This window comes from Hoplias malabaricus, chromosome 14 (assembly GCF_029633855.1).
Source record: "Hoplias malabaricus isolate fHopMal1 chromosome 14, fHopMal1.hap1, whole genome shotgun sequence".
NCBI classification, from domain to species: domain Eukaryota; kingdom Metazoa; phylum Chordata; class Actinopteri; order Characiformes; family Erythrinidae; genus Hoplias; species Hoplias malabaricus.
In genome coordinates, this window is record NC_089813.1 from 16674181 (window position 1) to 16696357 (window position 22177).

A 22177-nucleotide genomic window follows, 5' to 3' on the forward strand; every position below is an offset into this window, starting at 1 on the left:
TAGCTTTTGGTCTGTGAAGATGTATTCTGTTTGTTTGTTTTTTTTTTAAGTTATACCATTGTGGTTACTGAGGTTACAAATAGAGCTAGATTACTTGCTACCTACCTAGATATACCTACCTACCTATCTCATGACCTGCCCATATGTGCATGCTTTGTGGTCTGCATGTGTACTGATTTGAGATTGTGCAAAGTGTGTCACACGGCCCTGCAAACACATTGCTGATAGCTAGTGAGCTAGTTGCATAAAAACACCTATCCATGGGTTGCAGTCACATGATTTTTTGGTGGGGGTGCCATAATATGTACTGATAGTCTGGTTTCAGATTGCAGCACTAATGTAAACAGATAAGAAAGATGGATAGATTTATCTCATACACAGCTCCTCTCCCTGCACTGGACAGGGTCTTACAACACTCAGAAGCCCAGAAGCCCACACCTCTTTGCATCTGGGGAAGGGGGGGAGTAAATTATCATGCAGTGTAGCATATTAATGAGAAAAAGACAGTTATTGTTTGTTAGCCATATTAGAATTTTCATCATAGGATCTAATGGACAACTGTTAGCACGTTGGACCCCAATGCATTTCTTTGCTCTTCTGAAAGAATCTGTGAGTTTTTCATGCACAGGTCATATACAAGCTTCAGCAATTGTGTTTTTTCACTCATGTTTTGTTTTACTGTGTAAGAGACTACAGACACAAGCCACATATTAGGATGTCTCAATCAATCAAATTTTAGTTATACAGCACTTTTCACAAGAGAAATCTGTCGTAAAGCAGCTTTACAAAGGTCTGGGTCCAAGCGTCCTATGAGCAATCAAAGGGCAATGTTAACAAGAAAAAACTTCCACAGCTATGAGGAAGAAACCTTAAGATGAACCAAGACTCATAAGGGGAACACATCCTCTTCTGCTCATGACTTATTGTTTTTCCATTGTTTAGAGCGGTGGTTCTCAAACTTTTTAAACCAAGTACCACTCATTATCAAACCAAAACCTCCAAGTACCATCTATGAGTCTTACCACAGAAACATGTGTACCTCTGAATCTTCCTCTGTTCCAGGGGCATAAGACTAAATCTTGCGTACATTTTTGGTGCATGTTTTTCTTGCTTTTTTACTTGAAATTTGCATGCTTTACACAAAATTGTTCAAAAATTATTACTAAAAATTGTAGAGAGATTACAAATAACTAGGCCTTAAAGTGAATGATTAAACACAATTGTACATTTATGAGAACAAATTTTTGGGAAATGAGCGTTTTGAAAATAAATAAAAATGAAAGGATGTCAAATTAATATCAGTTATGTGCTCTAATACGGTACGGGTGAAAACAGCCTGGCACTAGGAGCATGTGCTCATAGCAGCTCTCTGAGCTTGTATCACTATGTGAAGGAGGCACGGCACTGTGTTAAACAGTGTTTTACAGCTCTAATGATGTGAAGAATGGCCACGATTTCCTTCAGCTGAGTGTTTTCTTCTATTTTTATTTTCACATGTACAGAATTCTCACTTTTTTTCTCTCTGTTTTTACCTCTGGAATTAGTCCTTCTACTCTCCAGAGTATTTCTCGGGCTTGGTCTCGTTTCAGCTTTGTCCTTTTTGAAATAAGGTCCAAACTGCTAACGTCTGTCTTTAGCTTGTGTTTACGTCCAGTAAGCAACTGAAACTGGGCTGTCTTTACACGGATTTCTCAAAAAAAAAATGGGGGGATCGCGTTCCCACCTTGGAAAAAAGCAGAGGAATGCTGTCTTTGGTGACGTGATCAACTATGGTGTATGTGTAGCACGTTGTATTTTCTTTTAACACAAACAAATTTCATTAGGGCATGATTTATGAAAACTGTGAAACATCATGTCATTTACACATAAAATTTTCAGTTCTGAATAAATTCCTTAATTAAGTAGAACATTTTTCTAGGCATACCACCTTTGGCTGCTTCACGTACCACCAGTGTTACACACCACAATTTAGAGGATAAATAATCTGAAATACTGACCCTGTACTCTGGGAGTGTAACAGATTCTTGGAGGATAAAGTTTTATCATGACTGTCTCCAAAATTATGTCAGTCATAAAGTCAAATTCAAATAAAATGTAAGTTTATTATAGCACTTTTTTTTTTTTTACAGCTAATGAAGTTGCAAAATAGCTTTACAATATGCATTTTTAAAACAATGATTTCTGCACTCATGTACTGTGTTGTATGTCGAAAATAATTGTAGTCAGCTATATATTACATGTGATGTGCTCTATGTAGGGTGTATGGTGCTATTGGGAGCACAGTCCAAGCTCCTCTCTTCTGACTGACACAGACAAACAGAGCCCTGTTTATAAATATGACTCAGAAAAATGGGTCAGGGATCCCTATTTATATTTCTTTAATTTTAACATTTAATTTTAAATGGGGACTAAAACTGTTGAAAGAAACGATAAAAAAATGTTAACACCACATTTTTATTTGAGCTGTGTGTTTGAGTAATGAGTAGGTCCTCAATATGGCGGTTACTATACACAGTGACGTCAGCTGCAATCCATTCATTCATTCCTCCATTATCTGTAACCGCTTATCCAGTTCAGGGTCGCGGTGGGTCCAGAGCCTACCTGGAATCATTGGGCGCAAGGCGGGAATACACCCTGGAGGGGGCGCCAGTCCTTCACAGGGCAACACAGACACACACACATTCACACCTACGGACACTTTTGAGTCGCCAATCCACCTACCAACGTGTGTTTTTGGACTGTGGGAGGAAACCGGAGCACCCGGAGGAAAACCACACGGACACACGGAGAACACACCAACTCCTCACAGACAGTCACCCGGAGTAGGAATCGAACCCACAACCTCCAGGCCCCTGGAGCTGTGTGACTGCGACACTACCTGCTGCGCCACTGTAATCCATGGATACTTAAAACAACTTGTTCTTGTTTCTTTTCTAAAAACAGAAAGAAAAGAAAGAAAGAGAGTTAGAAAAGGCCATGGGGCAATGTATTAATCTCTCCAACGCTTTCATAGACTTCTCCCACTGTAGTCAGACAGTGTGCATTCAGGTGTTTTGAGGAGAGGTTTTGGAAGAATAGTTGAAAATACTGGATGGGATTTGTTCTGTTGGATATTTTCCGACCCTAGCTTAAATTAGCCTGCTTCTACGAAATTACTGACTATAGCTTTAAGTCAGTGGCGGATGCTGGTCTTTCAAGGAGGGGAAGCTCAATTTCGGCCTACATCATAAAATGTGTCTGTTTATTTATACGTAAATTCTACCCTCCGTTCCTTTTCAAGAAAATGATCTGTGACTGTGACCAACAAGGCGTCTTTTCCAGGGACTGGTGTCCTCTCAATGGCCAGCAGAGCTAGGCTGCTTAAACGGCCTTGGCCCATGTGAAGTGTGTCCGCCTGTGAGTGCTTTGTGACGGTGTAGGGGCTCAGCAGCACCCGCTGGTCAGAAACTGCGATAGAAGTCAGAAAGAGTGATAGAAGTCAGTCTCCAAACACAAGCAGCTACAAAAAACCCCACCAGAAATAGAAGCTCGACTTGTCACTAGTCGTTTTTAACAAAGAAAATGCCGCTAAGAGGTTTAAGACTGTCTCCGGTTCAACTCAGAACAGAATGAAAATGTAATGCTCCCACGGATCATTACACCAAAGTATCGCTGATTCGCTCATTTTGCTGCCAGTCAAAAAGGGATTCAGCCTCAGACAGATCATCCAATCATCATGCAGAAGCTGAGTGTCTGGGCCAGCCGAGGCCAGCCCACTGCCCCATAGACCCCCAGAGACGCTGAGCGTCCAATGGGCGGGACAAAGCCCAGCATTTATCCAATGACTCGTCTCATTTCGCTGCAATTTGCTGCTTCGCTATTGAACTCTGGATGCTCAGCGTCCGGACTGTTTAAGGCACCGTGAAGCTGCAGGAAAGCCGCGTCTTTACCAGTGATAAGAAGCTGATTCTGAACAAAAGTTGAACGCGTTGTAGTGCACATTTATTCACTGACATGTACACACAACAGTATATATTTGATCACTTATTTTGTGACATTTTAGGGGAAGCTGAGCTTCCCTTACAGTCTTAGAGCAATCGCCTCTGCTTTAAGTACAAGGTTCAGTGTCAAATACAGCACAAAGTATTAAAACACTGTGTTCGTATGTCTGAAATGCAGGAATAGCCAGGGGACGTTGTCAGGGTAGGGACAACCAACCCCCAATTCAAATTGTTGAGGGCTTTAGGGAGCATTTCGTGAATGTGTGAACAAGTGTGTATGTGTGGGTGAAGGTGTGTGTTTGTAGGATAACACCTCAAGTTTGGTAGAACACATTTTGTCAAAGAAACACAGACTGCACATGCTCCTGTTGCCTTAGGCCTCAATACAATGTTGAGTATTACATGCAGCAGACTTCACAGTTATTCTCACACATAGGCACTGACACATTGCCTTTCTTTTTTATTTCTTCTGCAGCATACGTCCAGCAGGCACTGTGGTCAGTCAAGTACAGCACAGGTTTGAGCTCCCTTATGTATTTTATCAGGGCTGTCACTATTGATTATATTCATCGGAAATGAGTGATCTTCTGATTAGTATCAGAGCTAAATAAATAAAAAAAATCAGGGTGGTGAATATATTACTGAATTGACCCAGCTGTGTTTCTTAATGTAAAAAGCCTTGTAGAAAAAAACAATATGCAGTCATTATTAGTTACTGACTGACCATGTTATTTTTAGTTAATCCTGTATAATTCTTCCATGGTGATAGCCTTTTTTATATTAATATGCACTTTTAAAATGTGTTTGTTTATGTATATGTACTTTAAGTGAAAAAAGATACATAAATCAAGAATGCCATGCTTAGAAACTGCATAAGTGTGAATTTTGTTTCCAGGGCCAGCGTCACGGAGACGCCTGCCGAGCGCCAGTTGCTCACCATCTCTTTCTCAACCTGAAAAGCTTCACGTATAACAGCATCAGTGAGGACACGGAGGTGTTTTTCAGTCTCTATGATGCTCGGGAGAGCAAATACATCAGGTTTGAAACACAGACACACAAGCAGATGGTAAACCCAGAGCTCAGAGCAGGTAGACGCCATGATCTAGATCTCAGAGGCAGCCAGTGTTTACTTCGAAATTTGTGTAAAGATTTGTCAGTTTGTCAGTGCATCTCTGATACTCATAGCATTAATCTGGCATGCATAAAATTTAGATTGAATACACAGTATGTTACAAACTACTGGCTTATGATATTTTACCCATTAGTTGTTTTTTTTTTATTTTTTAGATTTAATAAAATAAGGTGTTAAATGTGTCATCGCATTTGTAAATGTAGCCCTCTGCGCTTGGTTATAGAGCTTGTTTGCATATTACAGCCTTCTGTGATATTAGTATGACATGATCCAGATTTATTATGCATTTATTAACTTAAAACCTGCCATTAACTTACCATTGCTAGTAGTTATTATAATTATTTTGTTGAAGTTTTGGCAGATGCTGATATCCAGGTGGAGCTACATGGATTAATTTCCTTTTTAATTGTTTGAATTAATTAGTTTAGTTCCACAGCTGTTTGTCTGAGTGATGTTTACTCTGTGCCTGTGGGAAATATTTGTCTTTTCAGTGAAAAGTTTCTGGTTAAGCTGAACAAAAACGGAGGGCCTCAAAATCCAGAGAAAGTGGACAGACTATGTGCACTTTTCACGGTAAAAATCCTACAGTGGTTAGATTATGAGTATAAAACAAATACTAACAGTAACAGAATCAGTTACCATCTTGAACCAGTAACATTCATATTTGTAATATTAATTTCTATTTCTTCTAGGATTTAAGTACAAAAGATCTCAAAAAAGAGCTTTTTATTGTCGCACATGTCATCAGAAATGGTAAGTCTCATCAGACATTCTACACTGCATTTGGCCAGTGTAATTGTTTTTGTTGCTTTGACAAAAAACGTATTTGATTACACCATTTTGACATCATTATCCTGCTGCAAAGTAAAGAATCCAATATGTTTTAAGACATGTAGATGGATCAGAGTAATTCAGATTCAAACTGCTGCTGCTGTCATCAGCAGACATGAGCCATTTGTACTGGTAGTCATACATGCTGAGGACATGACACAACCTCCACCATGTTTCACAGTTGCGACAGAATGCTTTGAATTATGATCTCTTTCCTGTTTAATATCTCTGTAAAAGCTATATGTCTATCAGAGTATGGACATAGATAAACTTAAGTTAAAAGTGACAGATTATACTTGAATTTCGTAGACATTAATTTATAAATGTATATATTTCCTAGTGTTCCACATTAATTTGCTAAATATATTTTCTTTACTGATTGTTTTTTTTCCTTTTTGTTACAATATTTGATTGCTCTTATATTTGAAGGTCGTATGTTACTGAACGACTCAAAGAAAGGACCTCCACATGTGCAGTACAGGAGACCATATGGCTGTGCTGCCCTTGCCATGAGTGATGTTTTCAGCTCCATCACAGACCCTAGAGAGGAAAAGGACTTTGTGCTAAAAATCTATACGTAAGTGTGTGTGTGTGTTTTAATTCAAAAGGGGAAAAACGAGTCCTCTTTAGTTGAATTTCATGTACATTTTTGTAAGTCTGTTACAAAATATTGTTATTTCTCTTGTTTATTTTGAAGAAGTATTGCTATAGATTTTTGCTATATATCACCCACATCCCATATGTTGTGTTAGTATGAGCTACCATAGAAGCCTTCCTCTGTCATACAATAACTGTTCTCTTTTTCTTCAGCTGTAATAATGAAAGTGAGTGGTATCAGATCCATGAAAATATCATACGAAAATCCAGCACAAAATACTCTGCCCCTAGCACGAATTATGGTTAGTATTATATTTAGTTGTAGGAATGCTACTAAAAACTTTCTGAAAAAGGTGAAAAATGTTTAACTGCTTCCTTTTCTCTGCATTTCTTCTTCAGGCCTACTAGTGTCTCTGCAGTTATTCCGTGGAGATTTAGATACCTTGCGAAGAGAAAACCACATTATGTTCAGTAGAGGTGTCACTCTTACGTGTAAACTGGGATTCCCAGATGTCATTTTACCTGGTAAGAACTTCAAATGATAGAGATGTGATATCATAATGTGACACATGAACAGTGATATTTATTATATGTTTGATCCCGGTGAAGCCTTATCTATTCAAGGCCTGGAGTTCAAAGGGAGCAGAATTAATCTTACTCTAGGATGGACCTTCTATTCTGTCCCTGGCATGAGCAGCAGTTTAAAAAGAGGTGGTAGCAGATGTCTCAGATGGAGAATGATACACCACTTTTTTGTACTGAGCATTAAATAATTATGGTATATTTACACAAATCAGCCACAATATTCATTCATTCATTCATTCATTATCTGTAACCGATTATCCAGTTTAGGGTCGCAGTGGGTCTGGTGCCTACTCGGAATCATTGTGCGCAAGGCAGGTACACAACCTGGAGGGGGCGCCAGTCCTTCACAAGGCAACACACAGACACACAGTCACTCACACACCTACGGACACTTTTCAGTCACCAATCCACCTACCAACGTGTGTTTTTGGAACATGGGAGGAAACCCACGTGGACACAGGGAGAACACACCAAACTCCTCACAGACAGTCACCTGGAGCAGGATTCAAACCCACAACCTCCAGGTTCCTGGAGCTCTGTGACTGCAACACTACCTGCCCCAGCCACAATATTATTAACCGCTAACAGATTAAGTGTATTACATTCATTATCCTATTACAATGCTGTGGGATATATAAGGCTTTAGGCTGCAAGCAAAAACTCAGATGTACTGTAAGCTGGAAAAATAAACAAGGAAACGAGTACGAGGTAGCCCTCTCACTCCCAATCAGTCAGTACAGGTGTTGTAAATGGCAGCAACAGAATTAGCTGAAGCTTCCAGTAATATCGTCTTACCTGCTGTTTTAAACGATGATGTGGAAATGTTCTAGCCTTCACGGCCTTATCTCGCTGGCATCATGCGAGAGCTAAATTGGCCATCACTAATCTGGGGATAAAAATAATGCAAAACAAGCTGAAATACCTGAGGAAAAGATCAGCACTGCATCATCTCACGTTTTTGCTCTTCAGAAAATAATCAGGAGGAAAGAAAGGTCATTACGCAAATTACAAAAGACATACACAAATATTCCTTTGCCTTTTTGCATACAAAACTCCCCAACAATTCATAACAGTAACTAATCATAACCAAAACAATAATATTCGTAATCCTGAGTACACACAACTTGATATGAGGAATCCTCTTGACTCGTTCCTCTCTCTCCACTTACTATTAGGTTATAAATATCTATAGTACTGATCTCTCACACTGGAGACCTTCACTTAGCTTGAAACTGGATTTATGTGTGGGTGAAACAGTAAAATACACTGGCTCTAAAATTCTTACTATCTGCATGTTGTCGGTGTACATCTTCATGAGTTTACCCTCTTATGTGTGTGTGTTGGAAGTATATTGCTGTCTGCTTTTGCTAGCCTGTTCATTCGTGCACGAGAGACTGTTTGATATGAAGTACAGTTGATCGACCTGACTGGTGCAAGGATAAGGTTGAATCTCCTCTCTTGTTTTTTTGATATTTGCATTAAATTCATTATTCATTCAGATCCCCAAATCATCTGAAAATATTTAGAAAAATAAGTAAAATTAAATATTTTTCAAAAATTATTTTCAGTAGTTAAACTGAGTATGTCACGACCACCAGCATTGCTGTGGGGCCGCGTACCACTGGTTGAAAACCCCTGATGTATAGTATTACATTATCTTGCATTAAAATGTAGGGACATTTTGCCTTATCTTATAAAGTCATGATTTGGGAGATGTTTTTGAACAATGAAAATATAGTAGTACTTTTCAAAATTTGGTAGCTGGCCAGCGAAAATGACTAGTGATGCACGATATATCGGTGGCCGATATATTATTTGCCAATGTGTGGATTTTTTTAGTTATTATTATCGGTTTGATATTGGATTTTTAGTCAATATTACAACAGGTAACTTGCCTTTTTACGTGCCTGTGCATATGCACTGAAACGGAAATTGTCTGCTGTGTGGACGTTTTTCAAAGTTTCTGCAGAGAACAGTCTCTGTGATAATATTTCTCTGTGGTTGAATACTAATGTAAAATATGAGCGACGCAAGCACACACAGATAGTGGTGTAAACACACGCAGCAGGCTAAACGACAGTAAGATACTCTCAAACACCACAGTGCAGGAGCCCTTATATAAAACCCATGAACTTTGATAGAATCATTCAGCATCTGAATTTATTACTGAAACATGATGATAAACGATTACAAACACTTGCTCAAACACACTCTCTTCCTTCCTCACTCCCTCGATCGGCGCTGCTTTATATCCCTTGCTCTCCAAAACAAACCAGGTGCAACACAAATTAGTGCCCCTCTAGAAACCATTCATGTGGAACCAGCAAAAGCATAAATGAACTACACCTAATACACTTAAAGGATAAAATTAAAAAGTACCTGAATAAAAGGCTTGTCCTTTGACAACAAGAATATGTTTTGCTTTAACCCAATGTGAATTTGCTTTAATTACAAAAGGATATTATTGGTTATCGGTTCCTCCAAGGTGATAATTATCGGTTATCGATAAATTCAAAATCAGAGCATCCCTAAAATGACTATTTGATTATTATTATAATTACAATTGTGATGTGTGTGTGTGTGTGTGCAGGGGACAGTCATAATGACCTATATCTGACGCTGGAGCGGGGTGATTTTGAGCGAGGGGGAAAAAGTGTACAGAAGAACATCGAGGTGACCGTGTATGTGCTGTATGCTGATGGAGAGACTTTGAAGGTAAGCCTCTAATATTCATGCTCATTGAGTCCTGTGGTGGGGGATGCAACATTTTTCCCTTTAATACACTGCTGCGTGGAGGTGTTATGTGTGTGATATGTTTGTTTGTCTGTGTAGGTGGAGGTGAAAAATGTTTGAAATGATAGTGCTGTGATGCCTCGGAAGGTTAGCAGATAGCAGAGTGTTTGTGTGTGTGTGTGTGTGTATGTGTGCTGAGGAGGTGTGGGGGTAGTCATATGTAGTCTTTCTCTCCGTCACACAGACATACACACACTCTTGCTCTTACGCACTCTCTTTCTCTCTCTCTGTCTGTTCTGTTCTTTCTGTCTCTCCCTCTCTCTCTGTGGTTTCTGACTCTGTCTCTTTCTACTCTCTCTCTCTCTTTCTATCTTTTTCAGGACTGTATTAGCGTGGGCTGTGGAGAGCCCTGTGTTAGTGAACATCGCTCCTTTGTGCTCTACCATAATAACAGCCCTCGCTGGAGTGAGAGCCTCAAACTGCCCATTCCTATTGAGCGCTTCCGAGGGTCTCACCTGCGCTTTGAGTTCAGACACTGCTCCAGTGAGTGTCTCACACACACACACATTCAATTTACTGGACCACTACATCATGGGCACTGTGCACTTAACCCTAAAATACTGTTCAATATCTCTGACTTGTTGTGCTCTATAATGTTGTATGGCTGAAAGGTGATTATTTTTACTTATTTATTTTTTATTATGTTATCCCTCATCCACTTTGAGGCACACGATGAGTGGCACACATACCTCTTTGTGTAAGTTAGAACAGGAAGAAGTAGAGAGCAGGAGGTGGCATCAAGGCTTCAGTTGTTGTGGCTTCAGTCTACAGTTGTTGTGATCGCCATTTGTGTTGTTTCCTAGTCTTAAATGGCAGACGCTTCAGCTAGGATAAATAGTCTCCTGATGAGAGTGATAATGCTTAGACCTAGACCATAAATTTATATTAAAATATATTTCTTAATTTTGGTCAATACGATATAATTCCCATATTGATAGCAACAATAAAATAGCCACAGTTAATCTGTCAAGAACTGAAAGCAGCATGACATCAGCGTCAAATAAAAACATCTTGGCTTTACCAATATTAATCTTTTAAAACTAACTTTAAAATTGAGCACAATTAACTGATGGTAGTGCCCTGTAATGAATGTCAGTCAGTGACAGATGCTGTAAATTATATATATTGAAATACTGAAATATGTATAAAAATCATATTATTATTTAAACATTGTGTATTGCAATATATGTTGATATTGAATTATTGTCCAGCCTTACTTAGATTCCTGGACCACTTGGGAGCCTGAGTCAATAGGTTGTTTAATGGCTGATAACTTACGTATAGAACTGCTGTCTTTAATAAAGAACCTTTTGAAGTACCATTTTATTTTTATTTGGGCCCTTCAAACATATAGCTTAATATTTGGATGGCTATGTGATTTATATTTATAATTCATTTTATAAAATTAATATTTTTAATTTGCTAAATAACCATAATGTTTGCTGGAAAACCCAATGTAACGAAATTGTTAATGGCACGGCTGCCTTGACTCAATAATACGGATAAACATACATTTGTTACATTGTAACATTATGATATATTTTGTTTTATTAAATTTAGAAGATGTATCTTACATCTCCTTTCCTCCACTTCATAGATGGGTTTCTTTTTCTTCATTTTAGTTGAAGCTTTTATGGAACATGCTCTCTCTATATATATAGAAACCAGTAATCAGTCAAAAATGCTGCAGCATTGCATTTTAAATAGCTCTCATTAGTGTTCACAAGCTTGTTGATTATAACTGGAGTCTTTTAGTTTGTTGTTGATGCTTGCTTGGAGTTAAAATGAGGTTTTATACAGAATAAATGTAAACTAGTGCAGGATTTGTTTACCATATTTGGGTGACACAACAGTAAGAATTTTGGCAGAGTATAGATATTTATTTCATTTTTCAAGTGACTGAAAAAAGTGTTAATACTTTTATTATTTATTATATTTTCAAAAGGTAATAAACCATATACTGATGGTAATTACCCAAACAAATGATAATTTTCATTATTACTTCCCAAAATAATAGGGATTGTATTTATTTAGATTTTTTTAAAAGTGCTACTACAAGGCAATGAAACCATGATAAATATTTCTTTATATTTGAATATTAAGCCTGCTACCTATCACAATTTCTAATTTTAAGAAAACTTCCTTTGCATTAACTTTATGAGCTTTTGTTACCATTTTATTTTACTTAACCACATTCTCTTGCCTTGTCCAAATGTATACCTGTTCTCAGAGGAAGGGGGATGAATTAATGTATGGAGCAATCACTCCTAGTAATGTATCTTGATAATATCCCCATGAATCTTTGGAATAGAGAAATGTATGTGGTCCTTGCTTCTGCCAAGAAGTCTATAACTTGAACATTAACACTTGCAGACACTTCACAGTAAATTCACCAGTCACTAATAGTGTTGATTTAACGCTGGTGAATTTACTGTGTTGCAGTAAAATACACACATAATTGAGGAGAGATACTGTGATCCATGGTCAGTATTCATATCCAGGTATCACTTTCCACAGTGCCCATTAAACACTACTTATTTTAAAAGAAATATATAAAAATAAGGTATAAATACATTAACTTATATAATATATCACCTAATACTGTTATCCAGTGTTATGCTTGGACAATAAGAAAAGAGTACATTTCTTTAGTAACTAATAACAAAAGTACAGTCAACGTTGTTAATAAAATATCATCAGTATGTATTTGGAATAAAGTGTGTTGACACTAACAGTTTGTTGTACATTAATTTAGCAAAAGATAAAGGAGAGAAGAAGCTGTTTGGTTTCTCTTTCACTCCACTCATGAGGGAAGATGGGACGACCTTATTGGATGAGTGCCATGAGCTTTATGTCTATAAGGTCAGCATACACACACACACAAACTCTCTCTCTCTCTCTCTCTCTCTCTCTCTCTCTCTCTCTCTCTCTCTCATTTGTCAGAGATAAGAGCTCCCTAGTCTAACAACTGCTACAGTGGTGTCAATTCTTACTTCCTCACACCACAATAAATAGCTGCTCTCAGTTTCATTGCTGTCTAGGGAATAATCACATATTGCAGGTTTGATGCCCCTTGAGCTTTAAATAAAGTGAACCCTGAACAGTGCAATAAATGTGTGATTCTTCTCATAGGTGGCAGGATCAAAAGTTGATGACATTTATATATATATTTTCTACAGCTTTAATACATTTCAGGGGAATTGGTAGTCATAGTTCATCGTTGTAAAATGACAACAGTAGTAAAAGGACACAATACCTGTTCAGCTCAGTTTACTTGGAGAGTTAAATTATTGTTCTCACTTGGTAAAAGTTGAATTGTGAAAAATTAAAACATTATGCACTATGTATGCTTTTAAAAAGGGACAGCATTACAAATCTAAAAGTAAAAGCATTTGCATGAACCCAAGATATTTCATGTTTTGTCTGGTCAATGTGATTGCATTTGTTAACGTACATTCGTTCCTGCATTTCAGGCCTTCAACACATACAAAAAATGTTGGGACAAGAAAATATAGGACTAGTAATGAGGTTAAAAAAAAGCAAAACAAAACAAAGTTCTGAGAACGATACAGCATTAAAATCATACCTGCTCTATGGTGGTTCTCTGGGGGTCCTGACCATTGAAGAACAGGATCAAAGGAGGCAAACAAAGAATGCAGAGCAACAGATGTACTACCATTCGTAATTGCAGAAGTGTTGCTGTGTGAATGGACCATGAGTGCATAAACAAGGAGGTGGTCATAATATTATGGTTGATAGGTGTATATTAACAAATGAAATGAAGGTGACCAGACAAAACATGAGATAGCTTGAGTTTGTACATTCTGCAATGAAATAAAAGTTAATGCAGGGTTTTTTATCTTCTTTTTTTTCCATACTTTTCCAACTTTTTCTCATTTGGGGTTGTAGATCACACTTATAAATGTGCCATGCCACTGTTAAAGGTACTTGTGGTTTGTAACAACTGTAGCTGCAATGTATATTTTAGCTGCAATAGTTCCCAGCTCTGGGAAAGTGTAAAAAAAGAGGAAAAGTAAACATTTGCCTCAAAAACATTAAGATTGCACTACATAAGCTGTTCGGTGACAGTTTTTATTATTTGAACATAGTCTGGCAATTATAAACAAATAATCAGCATTTTGGTTGTCCTGACGACACAAAAGATTCTTGGAAGGTGAAACTCTCTCTCTTTTCTCTGCTTATGAACTATTAATTAATACATGATTTCTGTGTTATTTTCTCTTCTTTGCTCTTCCTCTTTTCACTCTCTCTCTTTCTGTCTCTGTCTGTCTTTGCAGTGTGATGAGAACACTACGTTCACTAATCAGGGTTTGTATTTGAGCATGCCATGCTGTAAGGCGGACTTGAACAGCTGTCCTGCAATCCCAGCCTCATTCCCCTTCCAGCGCAGCAACAAGGAGAGCTTCTCTATCAGCACCCTTCTGGCTTCAACAAAGCTCACACAAAATGGTAAGCACACAACACACACTGATATATGGCTATACAAACCCCTTACTCTAACCAAATGCAAAGCCCTGTACATAAAGGAAGTTTGGTTTGGCATTATATCTAGAGTTAGTCACACATTTGCAAGATCTAGCTGAGATTTTCAGCTGTCTGTCATGTGTTTATTTGTGGATTTTTGTCTGTAGGATGTTGTGACATAAATATTTTTAAATAAATTTTGTTATATCTGCAATAAATAAATAAAAAGTACCTGTTTTAACACCATAGCTCAGCACCACTTTAAATATATATTTTTATTTCCCATAATGTTCAATGTAATGTCAACACATTGATTGTTAATTTGGTACCACTTTAGAATAAGACTACATTTATAATGGTTTATTAAACGGTTTGTTCAGTCTGCTTAATAACATTTAAGTTATTATGTAGGTTGTAAACCTTTTAAAGGTAATTAATAATCATTTATAACACAGAGATAAAAAGGTGATCTAAAAACAGTGATCTAATTTTTGTCTAATACTAAAAGTGTCAGAACTTACTGAAAATATGGAGGGAAAGAATAAACAAAGACTTTAACACTTAAAATGTCTAAATTCACATTCTAATGTGCACCACATTATCATCTATACCTAAATAGACCTTCTATTGGAAGTTAATAGATTAAACGGGGTTGTTAAAGGGTTAAAGTTATTAACAAATATGTGCTGAAGCTGACAGGTTTAAGACAAAACAAAGTAGAAGACAAAGTAAAGTAAGATATCAAACCTAACAGTGTAGATGGATGTGGGTTCACACTTTGGCAACGAGCAGGTCGTTATTGCACTTTCTATGTGTTATAAAGGATTATTAATAATTTATAATGCATTTACAACCAAATTAATAACAAAATTTTAAATCGATTATATACCACTTATAAACCTTTTTAAGTATTGCCTTATTCTAAAGTTAATTCCAAACAAAGAACTGTAAGTCCTGAATTGTTTAACATTGTTCATGTTAAAAAAAATAATCATCTTTTAGTGCATTCATGCACGTCTATGAGTCATAATCTAAAACACCTTTATACTTTAATCTACTTCATTTTGAAGTAGAAGTTAAAGATCTAAGCTTAACTTACATACTGTACATCCATTTGTGATTGCCTGTGTGTACAGTGGATCTTCTGACACTTCTAAAATGGAAAGCTAATCCTGAGAGAGTTCTGGATATCCTTGGCCGCCTACGACTCATCAGTGGAGAGGAAATTGTGAAGGTTTGGCCATGTATACAAAATTCTGTCAGACATATGTCAATACAGTACACTGTACCTGTGCTTTTGAATTTTTTTTCCTGAACAACTATTGTATTTTATAAATATAAACAAATTTAGAATTTGGTGTCTGCAGCTAATAAACACTTTGCAATACTGCATTGACAAAAAAAATTCTTTTTGAAGTTTTTAACAATTCTCTGAAAATGTTTGGCAAAGAGTGGTGAGCCATGACCCCTTTTTGTTTGCAAAGACCAAACCTTTTGTGAATGCTACATTTATGCATTTTATATTCACCTGCTTATAGTGAAATGTGATTTGTTTTTTTGAGTGTGTTACAGGCATCAAATGAAAACATGGGAAATCTTTCCTTTTTTACACTTGACATTTAAATAAAGTTTCAAGAAAATGATCAAATGACATGTTTTGTATTATTGCTTTTTGCAGTATTTTCCCATTTTATATGTTATTGTTTTTGTGTAAATGTGAAAATGGTTATAGTGCCGTTTGTTTTGATTTAGTTCCTACAGGATGTACTGGACACACTGTTCTCTCTTCTGGATGACAACATTGACAAATATGGGCCATTAGTCTTTCAGTCACTTGTAAGTGGTTTATATATATATATACAACACGCACACATTTTGACCAGTTTAACCAAATGTTGAAAGCTGCAAATGGCAATTGAATTATTAGATTATTATTTTTTCTTTTACATTTCATTTGAGTCACAGTATTATGACTTGCATTTGTGTGTTTGTTTATGAACATGTGTTTTAGGTGTTCATTATAAACCTGCTCAGGGATCCACGGTATTACCACTTTCGCCCAGTCATGGACGCCTACATACACAACCAGTTTGCAGGAGCTCTGGCCTACAAGTAATTAACACATAAAACATAGCACAATATGTCATCACCCCAGAGAGCAATACAAATTGCTGTGAACAACTGTTTACACTGGTGTAATTACTGCCATTGCAGACATGGCTTTTATTCTAGGGCTCAGATATCTTTATAGGAGCCTTTACATTCCCACTTACGCAATTTTACATCAGTGACTCATGGGGACATCGGACAACTGAAACATATATTTTTCAGCTATTAGCTTCCATCTGAGCACTGATTTGATTCGAGACGTAGCTTTACCAAGAGTAGAAGCAAAGTATAGTCTGTTTTTTAGACTTTATTTATTTATTTTTACATTTGAACTCATGGGCTTTTATTGTTCCTTAAAGAAATATAAGCATACATCCTGTTCTAAAAATTCCTTGCTTTTTTTGACAAAACAAAGTGATCATACATGATTATAGTTGAAATGAAGGCCATATATCAAGCTGTTATATTGTTTGCCAGTATTAATTATCATTCAGATTGCAGCTCATATTGTACCTTTGTGTTATGTAGAGAGTTGATCCGCTGTTTGAAGTGGTACATGGATCGTTCTGCAGAAGTTGTGCGACAGGACCACATTCAGGATGCTATGAGGGTCAGCAGCTACCTTAATTATCTTTCATTTGCCTTTCATTCAATAACTAGTGTTTTTGTGCTAATGCTATTGTACCTTTTTAGGACCACGTTGCAAATAACTGCCAGTAAAGTAAAAAGTGTAGAATATAGAAATAGAATTTTCTACTTGATGAGTCAATAAATAAAGAGCTAGAACCGCTATGGATTACTTTGTTGACTGTGACTTTTAAATTCTGTCATCAGTGTCCAAAACCACAACAAAATAAAATGCCCATGTACTTTTAATTTTACAGAAGAAGACATAAATGTTGCTTAATTTGTAATGTAAATGATGATGATGATGATTATTATTATTATTCCAAGGCTTTTTTGAGCTTTTTTTTCTGTTCTTGAGTAAATGTTCAGACACTATAAAGGACAGCTCCCTGGTTGAAATTATGTAGAAATATTCAAATTATGGAAAAATAAAAATGCACATTTTTGTTCTGGGGTATTCAAGAGCATCACTGTCATACAGGTAGAAAAATATACAGATTCTGTACATATTTAGGTTGACTTTTACACATTTTAGGCACAGCCCATTCACATTCACACACACAAAAAACCCTCTCATTATATGTTTTATTACTTCACAACTTGTAGATGACAACAACAGGTTACATAGTGGCCCAGAATTGTTCACATTTAAGTGGGCTTTTACAGGACTGTTAGGGCTGTTTGCATGGAGCATTAAGCATTATTAGCTTAAAGTCGTTTGTAATGTAACACAAAACATTGGAAATTTAATCCCATCTAGTTATTTGCCTTGATATTATATATGTAATGACCTGTAGACTATATGCACATAGTTAATACAGGATATGTGTTTGTGTGTGTATTGTGTGGTTGTGTTAGGCACTGGAGTACTTGTTTAAGTTTATAGTTCAGTCTCGGGCTCTGTATTCTCGTGCTACATGTGGTTTGGAGGAGGAGCAATTCAGAGCCAGTATTCAGGAGCTTTTCCACTCCATCCGCTTTCTGCTCAGTCTGGACGGTCGCAACGCTGAGACACTCGTCTGCACACAGGTGATATGCATCACTGTTGTTGTCAAGTGAAATTGGGCTTAACTGAACACCATGCCATGCAGATGCTTTTTAAAACCCTGTGTAGAATCATTGGTATAGAAATATATTTGCATCATTTGTTATGGCAAGAGAGAGCAGAAGGTGGTTCAAAAATGTGTTTTCAAAGTACCTACAGAATAATTTTATCTTAAGTAAGTTTTAAAGTTGTTTGGAGCTAGCCATTATAAAGCAAGCAACAAATAGAGCAAGATATACCTTGTAAGTAGGCTAGATACAATCCCTTCACATTGTTTAACAGTTGACCAGCTACGTTTAAGCATGCACATCTAAAGTATCTGAATTGTCTGTGTAATTTTTTAGTCATTCTACATGGTGAGTCAAAAGTCGCAGGACACCCTTTTATCTGAATACCCCAGCAAGTAATGGATGGGGGGGGGGGGGGGGGGGGGCTATATTTTAGGCTATGTCTGGAACATGGCCGCCACCTTGAAAGCGCCATATAGGAACAAGTTTTGGGAATGGGAAGGTGGTCACGTAGAATCTCAAAGAAATAAAAAGTTGTCCTGTGACTCTTGACTCACCCTGTATACCATTTTCATTTGAAAAAAGTTTTGTTTCAAAATCCAGATAGAAGAAACTGAGGAATTGTTGCTTTGCTTTGGAACTGATTTTGGAACTGACTTTTGAACCGTGCTTTGAAGTAATTTTTAATATAATAAGAAAAGGAAAACAAGTCCTCTACTTGCCTTGATTACAATTATTCAGAGGCTGTTCCAAAGCCTTCCTGCCTACCATCAACTGTGTTAACAGTAAGAACAAGCATATAAAAAAGTAATTGGTTTCATTCTCGTTGCCTTGACAACAGCCTTGAGAGGAAAAGTTCTGGTTTCAGTGAAATTTATCTCTCTTTTTTTTCTGCTTTCCTTTCAATTTTATGATTTTTTCTTTCTAAAAAGATAAGAAATATAATTCCATATTACTTTAGGTATTTGTTTTTTTATGACAGTGAAAAACAGCTTTTTGCTTGTTTTTTTTTATAATTACAGCAACTACCATATATCCATCAGTTTTTTAAATGTTTATTTACATTTAATTAATTAATACCCACTGTTTGTAGCTACCAATGTATATATTTAAAAAAGGCCTGGGTATTCATATCACATGGCTTGAGTTGCTTACTTGAGATGCTTAATATTAATAAATGAACTGTTCTGTTAATAAATAGATTTTACTTGAGTAGTTATTGCAGCCCTGATGTTAATGTATACATGCATATTAATTCTAATTTTGTATCCTCCCTCTCTCCAGGCTGCTTTGCTGAACAGTTTCCCAGACATTTTTGATGAGCTGCTTCAGATGTTTACAGTGCAAGAGGTGGCGGAGCTAGTGAGGGGGACACTAGCAAGCATGCCTGGTACAGTGGACATCGGTCAGTCCATGGATGTGGTCAAACTCCAATCTATCTCTCGCACTGTGGACAGCAGACTCTTTTACTTCCCAGGTTGGTCATCTTTCTCTCAAAATAAGCAGTAAATTAGTTGAATGACAAGTTGGATTTAAAGATTGCCTTCAACAGACTCAAAACAAATTTGGGACAGGGGCAAAATAAGATTGTAAAGTTTTAGAATATACATGTTACACTGTTTTCAACCATTTCACTATAAGGTGACCTTAAATATAATATTTTATTACATTTATTTATTTATTCTTGGAGAGAGAATAAATAAAAATTCAAAAAGAATTCAAAAAGAACATTCCAAGAAAAGCAGCCTGAAATTCCAAAATCCTTTTACACGTTGACATAGGCATGCATCACTGCTGTGAAGAAAAGCAGAAAAGTCCTATGGGCCCAAGCTCATCTCAGATGGCCTAAAAGACAGTGGAAACGAGTGATGTCGGATGATTCCATTAAGATTTTTATCAGTGATAGTTGTAAAAGCCAAAATCAGTCATGGTATTGAGGGTGCAACAGTGCCCAAGGCATGGGTAACATATGTATATATGCATATTTGAATGTACTTTTGATGTAGTGCCATCAAACCTACATCTTTACTTCATGGTTATTTCAGAAAGAAAATGCCACGCCTCATTCTGCAAAGTGTGACTTTGCAGAAACATATTTTGTTCTTTATAGTTCTGATTGTATGTTCTCCTATGGCTCAACATGTAGAGAAGAATTCGGCATCAGCAACCACGGTCTTGTATCAAGAAATAAAGGACACCCAAAATATCTCTGGTTCCCAAATGATTAAAAAGTGTAATTAATGTAAAGGTGATGTAAAACTGTGATAAACATGCTCCAGTTTTGGAGCATGTAATATGCATCAACATCTGATTTGGTTAATATTTATAAAACAATCAATATGGTAATGGAAATATGGGCAATATATTATTTGTACATTTGTTAAACCAATTTTAAGAGAATTAACCAATCACTGATGACATGATTTTGTTTATATCTCTTTGCTGTTTTTAGAATCTGAATACTCATTAAATTACTACTAGACATAAATAGTATGTTTTAAAACATGATTTAAATTCCTGATTTTTTTATAATATAATTTCTTGAAAATTCAAGGGCAAAATGGGTATAGCATTTTTGAATATAAACAGAATTTGAACAGTATTGAATATCTTTTGTGAGTGAATGCAGCTAGATTTCTCTCTCGCTCTCTCCCTCTCTCTCCCTCTCTCTCAGAATCACGAAGTATTCTGCTCCCAGTTGTGTTGCATCACATTCACCTGCACCTGAGACAGCAGAGAGAGTTGTTGCTGTGTGCTGGGATTCTGAGCAGCATTTTCTCCATTCTAAACACTAGTGCCCAGGTGCCATCATACACACCACTGTAATTCTCAAACCTTAGGGGTGCGAAAAATGCTTCTTTGGAATTATGCACTTAATGTGCCAAAAAAGGCTTCTATTGCTGCTGTTTTATCTTTCTTTAAATAACATGATTTATGTGTTCAAATTGAAATTGTGGGCCCTATCATCGGGAAATTGTCGGTTCAATCCAACCACACCAACCAAGGCCAGGAGCCAATTAAACTCACTGTCTGGGTGCGCAAGATGGCCTTCCATCTCTTCCTGTCACAAGTACAATACCAATTAACATTTGGGATTTTGCTACTCCCCTTAGATTGTTCAACTGTCCAGTGACATTGGGTTAGCAGCAGTTCAAAAAGAAGTGCTGGCTTGTTTCATGTTTCTGAGAAACCATGGGCTTGTCTCCAGTGGTGGACGAAGTACACAAATCATGTACCAATGAAATCCTCGTGGTGGACGGTCGAGAGCATGTTGGTTTGGCTACAGCTTCTCGCCAGTGTGTGTTTGGATTGAATGTTGTGTTGATTGTAAAACATTCTTGGGTTTCTAGAAAGGCGCTATTTACAGGGATTGGACAATGAAACTGAAACATTTGGTTTTAGACTACAATAATTTATTAGTATGGTTTAGGGCCTTCTTTTGCTGCCAATACAGCATCAATTTGTCTTGGGAATGACATACACAAGTCCTGCACAGTGGACAGAGAGATTTTAAGCCATTCTTCTTGCAGGATAGTGGCCAGGTCACTACGTGATGCTGGTGGAGGAAAACGTTTCCTGACTCGCTCCTCCAAAACACCCCAAAGTGGCTCAATAATATTTAGATCTGGTGACTGTGCAGGCCATGGGAGATGTTCAACTTCACTTTCATGTTCATCAAACCAATCTTTCACCAGTCTTGCTGTGTGTATTGGTGCATTGTCATCCTCATACACAGCACCGACTTCAGGATACAATGTTTGAACCATTGGATGCACATGGTCTTACTGGTGCAATGTGCAATTAATGAAGATTGGCCACCAGGCTGCTCCAATTTAGCCATGAAACCTCCCACACTAAAATGACAGGTGTTTCAGTTTCATTGTCTAACCCCTGTAAGTGTAACATTAAATAAATGTACTTGAGTACAGATACCCAAGGTAAAATATTACTCATGTTAAAGTCCTCCATTTAGATTTTCACTCGA

General features: G+C 37.0%; 1 protein-coding gene across 1 annotated transcript in view; it reads left to right on the top strand.

Annotated features, from left to right (window-relative positions):
• The window catches only part of LOC136665881 (dedicator of cytokinesis protein 3-like), an 82034-nt gene that overhangs the window by 28385 nt on the left and 31472 nt on the right, over positions 1–22177 (top strand). The window contains exons 8-25 of the mRNA XM_066643711.1: positions 4456–4497; positions 4876–5018; positions 5604–5685; positions 5805–5865; positions 6373–6520; positions 6754–6842; positions 6940–7065; positions 9716–9840; positions 10239–10401; positions 12674–12780; positions 14217–14388; positions 15540–15637; positions 16156–16239; positions 16415–16515; positions 17041–17122; positions 17998–18168; positions 19477–19669; positions 20867–20994. Of these exons, the coding sequence (XP_066499808.1) occupies positions 4456–4497; positions 4876–5018; positions 5604–5685; positions 5805–5865; positions 6373–6520; positions 6754–6842; positions 6940–7065; positions 9716–9840; positions 10239–10401; positions 12674–12780; positions 14217–14388; positions 15540–15637; positions 16156–16239; positions 16415–16515; positions 17041–17122; positions 17998–18168; positions 19477–19669; positions 20867–20994 (2115 nt within the window). The remainder of the gene's footprint in view (positions 1–4455; positions 4498–4875; positions 5019–5603; positions 5686–5804; positions 5866–6372; positions 6521–6753; positions 6843–6939; positions 7066–9715; positions 9841–10238; positions 10402–12673; positions 12781–14216; positions 14389–15539; positions 15638–16155; positions 16240–16414; positions 16516–17040; positions 17123–17997; positions 18169–19476; positions 19670–20866; positions 20995–22177) is intronic.